Genomic DNA, 7,825 nt, shown 5'->3' with positions numbered 1-7,825 from the left:
CTCATTTACAAATAGTACAATTATAGTAATAATAATACACACGAGAAGGTACCCACATGGGCAAAAGCCTGTGTGTGAGAACCGAGTCCATCTTCACTCGAGTTTGCAATCACAAATAGTACTAATATAAAATGTAAAGTTTTGAACAAAATTAAAATTGTTTGATTTAAAGATAAATAAAAATAAACTAATTGTAACGTACTCTGTTTGGATGCATATTAACTACATTCAAGCAACTTAACTAAGCAGAATGTAGTTGAATGTGTTGTTTCATTTATTAACTTAAGTCTGAGGAATCTTCAATTTTATCAACTATAATAACGTCCAATAATCTGTTATTGATAGCACGAAAAGAATACATTGAATTTTATTTCAAGCATACGCAAGTTGTCTTTAGTGAATTTTCTAAGAGGTTTTAACTTTAGAAGCACTTGTTTTAGTAGTAGAGTTCTCGCCAATACTAGACGTCTGGAACTGTATGATGATGGCCAAGTAGGTAGTAACTGCGCTGGCTACCTGGAACAAACCAATGATACGTTTGTGACCAAATCAAGCTGACTGTTAAACCCCAGGGAACACGTGCCCTCTAATCTGTAATTTCTCACTGACATCGGTGTATATTGATTATAATTCTTACTCTTGTCCCATGATTGTCCATCTTTTAGTTATCTGCTTAAATAGTCCATGATTGTAATTACGTAGTTAATTATAAGTAATACACAATTTTACAAGTCTATATATATATATATATATATATATATATATATATATATATATATATAAATGTTTGTGTGTTTCTCCTTTAAAGACTCAGAAACTATTTGACCGATCATTATAAAAATGAGTATGTATATGTATTTTTCCACTTAATGTATATTTGTCTTTAAAATAAGGCTTTGCTGGAACTTAAAAGCTTGAGTGTTATACCACTTTATAATAAAGTACAAGTACGTGTACAACGGCTTTAAACACACATTTTTGGCAAATTTGTTTGATCGTGGCAACAGATACAATCTACATCAGCGTAGGAAATATAATTCACTTGAACCGGAAGTGCGTACCCACAGGCAAAGGTTTCGAATAGCGTGTGAAACCGCGGGAAACAGCTAGTATTTAATAATAAATAGTTGAAAAAGTCAAGAAAACAATAAAGGTATTTCACTATGGATACTTTTATTCAACGTTGAACTTACAGACACAATGATGGATGTGTGAAGGTTGAACAGACCACAAGCGGAGAACTCGACATCTCTGTTGAACAATTCCTGAGCGAAATTTTCCAGCTATAAATTTAGTTAATATTAGTTTAAATAATGGTGAGGATAAAAATTACTGCTAATTCTGAATAATATATTTGCATTTTTTCTCTAATAGTATGTGCTAATGTTAATAATACCAATAAATTTGACATAGTTGTGTACTTGAAACTAAAATATCTTTAAAAAGTGTTTAATTTAATATCCTTTTATATTAAGAAGGTCAGGAAAACCTTTATACGTAATAATTGCACCAAACTGTATCAAAGGCGAAAATTTACATAAGCATAGTAATCGTAAAATTGCTTTTAGAATTTGGAAAATAATTTAATATCCTTAAATTCATGTGTGTATGAATTTGGACTTTGGGAAAACGTAAATAATGTGCTTTGAATTGTATGGTATTCATACACAGCTTTGTAGGAGCTATCTCCTTTTAAGAATATTTTATGGTCAACATCTAAGGCTAGTAAAGTAACTCATGTTGGCTAATATCGAGAATTAAATTAAAAAATCAAACGGATTTCTTAGTATACATTGATTTTTTTATCGCTATATCAAATATGGCCGTATACTATTAGTTTATTGATTATTTATTTTTTATTGTAATATGAACTTTAATCTTCGAATTTTAATCACCTAAGGTGATTTTTCAGTACGTCGTAGTTAAATTTATTAAAGAAATTATTTGGTCCTGTTTCTAAGTCACATTTTATATTAAAACAATGATTATTTGTTATACAGAATTATTTACTAAATATAGTTGTATACTGCTTTAAAAGGTGACATTTATTATTATGTAATTTATATTGCTAATGAAGTTCTCATAAATAAAGGAAAAGAAGTGTCTATATATAAAGCAAAGATTAATATAAAAGTGAGGGATAATCATTTCAACCAAGCTGATATCGAAGAAGACTTAAAAAGGCTTGTTTGAACTTAATCCCAGTAGCTCACAGGTGTTACGGACTTGTTGTTATTTACTCGTGTGTACTTATCTCACCTATTAAGAGTATTGAAGGTTTCTCATTTCTTACTACCGTACTGACAGAAATAGAGACTTAATTTAAAAATCAGTCATTTCTGACTAAACAGAAAAGTTTGCGATAAATCTTGTTTGTACAATAATGTCCTTTTAAAAATGTTGTCCAGAGTAACCACACTGGTCTACACAAATGGTGTGTCAGTAGGTTTTAATAGCTTTCTTATGGATAATATCCGAATGCTCCTTTATTTATAAAGAGGACTCAATTAAACAGAGGTTTAAACGGATAATCATTGTGAGGATATTGTTTCATCAATCAGAATTTAAATTTTTATAATTATGGAACATTACCCTTAACGAACAAATCTGAAAATAATTAGTAATTAGACGGTAATTTACTGACCTCTTTAAATAATGGTTTCCCCATTTTATTACCTAACATTTTGCTCACCACAACGACTGTCTTTTTTGCCTGGAACATACAATATACTATTATGTTGTGAGTCCACCAAAAGCACTAGAAATAAATGAACAATAATTATAAAACCATAAGTAGGTCCACTTATATAAAATTTAATAATTCCTCAATAAAAATGTATTTATTTACTATTGTTAAAATAAAAGACAAAACAAATTTGGGAACAAAATATATAAAATAAATCTCGCAGATAAGATATTTTTTATTTTAATACGATCTATTAACAAATGTGTTGTATTCAAATTAAAATTACACTTGGAAAATATTCGAAGTATTATATATGTAAGTACATATTTCATTCAAACTTATCATATAGATTATAAATTGTTTTTGCGTACTTTAGACTATAATGAAAAACTCATATCTTATTTAGAATAAAAGGTGATTGTTTTAGATCCTAATTTATACGCTTGTTTTATATTTCTAATTGAACTGTGGAAGGGTCATCTGGTAGAAATCCGTTTTAAGGAGTGGAAATCGTTAATATTTCATGGTGACCCAATGCATGTTGTGAAACCAATTTTTTTTTGTTTCTTAGATAAAGAACGATTGTTATTTGGATTTGAAGCTGAACCAATATTGGAAAAACATTTGGAAGACAACTTATAAATTATATTCTTTGAGTTACAGTTAATTATATTCGAATGTAGAACAACAACCTAAAAAATTGTGTTACCCTATGAATTTTGTTCAGTCTATAATTGGGACGGTTATCGAAATTAGGGGCATTAATAAACATAGGGCTTTTTTTTAAAAATAGATTGAGTGTCGAAGGGAAGGATTCAGAAATGTTGCATAAAATTTTAATATATTGTTATTTCTTTGTAGACAAGGGAGTACTGTTCGGAACACTGCAAATATTTCTCTGTGAAGCTGTTGTCTGTATTTTTAAGCTTGTGCATTTGATCTAAAAAACTTTTTATGGTATTTCAAAGCAGTAATGCAGATAATGGTTTAATATAATTCTGATAATCCGAGTTGTTTGAACAGAACTTTTTGGCTAACTGGATTGATAAGCTTTTTGATATAAACTTTTTTAATTTTAATAGAACGTTTTAATGAATATATACTAACCAATATAGTATTTATATAATAATGTTTCATACAAGTGTATGTAAAATTGTACACAAAATAAGTTTAATGTCCTGCCTCAATCACAGCCTGTGCACAAGGCCACACCAATAGGTAAAGTTCACCCAAATAGAACAATATCCAGTTTATAATCAGTAAGGTGTAGTAGACATTATCAATATTCAACGAAAAGAACAGAAAGAAGATATACGGGTAGAAGACAAGATGGGCGAAGATAAACACCATCAGTGCCACCATCTGACAGCCATAGACAACGTTTATATCATAGACTATACAGCACAGACTCCAGTGTATCTCACTGAGGCCTGGTATAGTCAGCGACATCACTGGAGGATCTGAAATAAACATTCGTACAAGTTTAATATTATTATCCCGATCGTTAATAATTCGGAAAGTAAATGAATGTAAACACATTTTTCAATTTTGTTTGGTCAACAAATGGTACTTACTTACAATAACGAGTAAAAAACAACGAAATGTAAAAGCCTTACTAGGGAATGCTTCAACACAAGGGAGTGGCACAGTCCACAAGAGTTGCTTCGTCCGAGACCTCATCACCAATTCTTCCACTCGTTGATTAATTAGCTGGAACCTGTCCTTTACACTGAGTACCAACTCCATCACCTCTATCAGTCCACACATTATCACTATCTGTAACATTTTAGCGTGCCATAGAAAATGTATATATATTGTAGGGTTTCAATGTACTAAACATTGCTTGGATCATATCCTCATCACCAATTCTTCCAGTCAGTGATTTAATATCTGGATCCTGGTATTTATATAACGTACTAAATTCTTCACTTCTACCAGCTTACTGATTTAAAAATATTGTATGTATGTTTTAGGTCTATATTGGGTCCACAAAAGGCATATACAATTGAGTTTGATTCACGAAAAATTGCCTTAAGAATCTTCTCACCACCAATTCTTCCACATGTTCAATAATTCACCGGAACTGTTCCAGAAGCAAAATTACATCAATTCTACCACTCCAGATATAATGAAATCTGAAACATTTATATCTTATAGTAGAATAATATGTAGGAGTTAGGTTTGTAAAAAAGTGTTTTGGAACACTTTCTAATCTCAAATTTTAGAAGAGCCAAGAATAGGTGGTAGTCTATTTGAAAAATGGGCTTGAACTTTTTTACTAAGTAGATAGAATTTGTAAAATTACCATGTTACAAGACTAATCAGTGTACTCCAATGGCCATTTATTAACCCATTATTTCTATCCTTACCCGTAGATACATATAATAATTGATCACAATGCCCAGAACTCACTCTAAGATTTATTCAAGTACTTATTTTTATATGAATTGCCAAAACATTTAAAACAGCTATTATAAAAAAACTACCAATAAAAACCTTTTATTTGTCTCACAGAAACCCATGTACCACATTATTTATTTTATATTTCAATGGGTGTGTTTACTAATTTATAGTATTTTGTAGTATCTAACATCAACAAGTTAGGTAAGGTTACGTTTTGGTTGGTCACATTGTTTTTATGCATAAAAGTTGTTTTATTGTAACTGCGTGTAAATTCGTGTGGATTATGTAGATTATATAACGAAGCGTACTGTTAGTACAACATTTGTAATTTTTCATTTGATGTAGTATTTCATTTTAAGCGAATTATCTACGTTAGTACAGTAATAAATTTCATTGGTAATCTATTATTTAACAATACTTTCTACAATAAAAGTATAAAACTCCACTTTATTCGAAACCTATGTGTATACTTACCACATAAATTTGAATAGAGGATTAAATGCATAAAGAACACTAGCTTTAAGATAAGCAGTTGGTATAGTCTATAATTTACCATTTGTATGCAATTTAATAAATAAGAAAATTATTTAAACATACATAGTTCATTTTATGGCATTATAAACCGCTACACGATGAAAGGCTGATGAATAATTTGTTTTTAGCTGTAATAAACATCTGAGATTCCAAAGTTTTCTCAACTCGCTGGATTTAATTAAATATATTCATAGATCGATATTTTAGGAAGATGTACAACTAACTATTTGAACTTTTAGATTTAGATTATCCTAATCTCTGCCAAAACTATAGAACAAAATCAGCAACCTCAATATCATAGAATAGATGTGATGATACATTGCATTACTAGTCTTGAAAGTGACCTATAGCGGCACAAGGAAGCCGAGTATAGAGTATGCTATCGAGTCCCTTAGTATAACCGTCGAGACGAATATTGAACGATACTTCTCACAAAATTCACACAAAATATTTTAAACATGATTTTATATTTTATAGTCTAGTAATGATTCTTCCATTAGGAAACGTAGCACTTTCCTTTCATATTTTAGTTCATTCACATTACCATACAGAGTGATAAGAATATTATATTACTTATCACATTTAAACGCAATTTGCGATAAGGTAAAAAAAATTTAACAATAATAGCATCAATTCACTAATATGACTTACCTTGAAGGAAACAGATATAGCATAGATCGGGAGGATATTGAAATGTTCTATTACATCATAGATGACAATGATGCAACAGTACACAAGAGCCACATACGAGATAACACGTGTGTTGTGTGATGGAGCGTTTCTATGGAGTTGGAAATCTATCTCTTTAAGTCGCTCCAGGAGTAGAATCTTCTTGGAAGACCTTAAAAAAGTACATCACATATGATTGTTACTCTGCAATATACAAGAGAGGGTTGTGAAATGGCAAGAGTGTTGGGTGTTGGAACCTTTCTCTGAAGCTGCGAATATATAACCACAAGTCACTCGTGTGGCATTCACATGAATACCTTCTAGAGGTAATATTAGCTAGACATTTACTCTATTAGTAGAATTACGATACTCTAGTAGTGAGGTATGTTAGTAGCTAACCAACTTACAAAATAATTAAAATTTGAAATGTTCACCGAACATTGTGTATTTGATTTGCGTGTGTTACTGTTTTACCTTTCAATAGATTAAAATATTATATAATATTATCACAATCAAAAGAAGCAATGTATAGGTTGCATATCTAACATTAACATTCCATTGTTTGATACGTAGCACTTAAGAAGAATATCTGAATCGTTGATGAGTGATAAGTAATATCACAATTTTTGGCTTATGTCATAATATCATCTAACTGTTGCCGTTAGTAACACATGTATACGTTTATACTCAATTAAAATTGTGTTATATCATTATCTTAACGTACAGAACTATCTTCAGTCGATAAAAACTAAATTATACTAAACAATTACAAGGTATTATTAATTTTCTTATTTATTATTTCTATCTTATTAGTGATTATTTCTAAGCACTTTGATAAATATATAGCCCTATTTACAGTTTAAAAGGTAATATTCAGATTTGTTATAGAAACCTATTAACCTCAAATTTCGAGACATTTTAAACAAACATACCTGAGCAAGGCAACAAAAAGACATACGATGGCTCCCAGGAAAGTAGAGAGGGAACTGCATACTGACATAATCAGTGAAATCGTCGTCAAGTACCTTTTTTGTCCTGCAATCTTAAACAAAAATTACAGTTCATAAAATGTATCTATTGTATTTTACTATAAACATACAAGTACAAGAACTAGTATTGAAGTGACAAATCAATGACAAAGAAAGTGCAAATACAAAATTAATCAATCCCTGCCTAAATAAGTGAGTCACTCAATAAATTGTTGTGAGAGGTTAACTCCGACTCGAAAATCGATTACAGATTCACCGTCTAATATTTACTATCTTAACATAACCTAACATAGCCACCCTGCTTTCAAAGATAGCCATCCTGGTACGAATACCATTTATTAGTCAGGTTTAGTGCTACGCGGGTTGCGTCGACGATCCCCACGATTATAGTGAAGGCGCTCACATTACTATAAAACCACAGGTGAGATAAGATGTAATAATTGGTTACTATTATTTAAATACAAAAGTGAATTAAGTGAAATAGTTTTCAGGGTAGCCGAAAAAAAATTAACCTAGATTTTTAGATTAAATGTGCCAACTTTTG

General features: G+C 30.4%; 1 protein-coding gene across 1 annotated transcript; it reads right to left on the bottom strand.

The window, feature by feature from the left end:
• Positions 1-391: 391 nt before the first annotated feature.
• LOC124363948 (gustatory receptor for sugar taste 43a-like) lies at positions 392-2,709 on the bottom strand. The gene is made up of 3 exons (XM_046819218.1): positions 2,645-2,709; positions 1,194-1,283; positions 392-516 (listed from the first exon to the last, which is right to left on the bottom strand). Exons 1-3 carry the CDS (start codon positions 2,681-2,683, stop codon positions 406-408), a joined length of 240 nt encoding a protein of 79 aa, XP_046675174.1. The 5' UTR covers positions 2,684-2,709; the 3' UTR covers positions 392-405.
• Positions 2,710-7,825: the final 5,116 nt, after the last annotated feature.

The sequence above is a fragment of the Homalodisca vitripennis genome, chromosome 5, assembly GCF_021130785.1.
Source record: "Homalodisca vitripennis isolate AUS2020 chromosome 5, UT_GWSS_2.1, whole genome shotgun sequence".
NCBI lineage: Eukaryota > Metazoa > Arthropoda > Insecta > Hemiptera > Cicadellidae > Homalodisca > Homalodisca vitripennis.
This window is presented reverse-complemented; position numbering and strand designations above follow the sequence as displayed.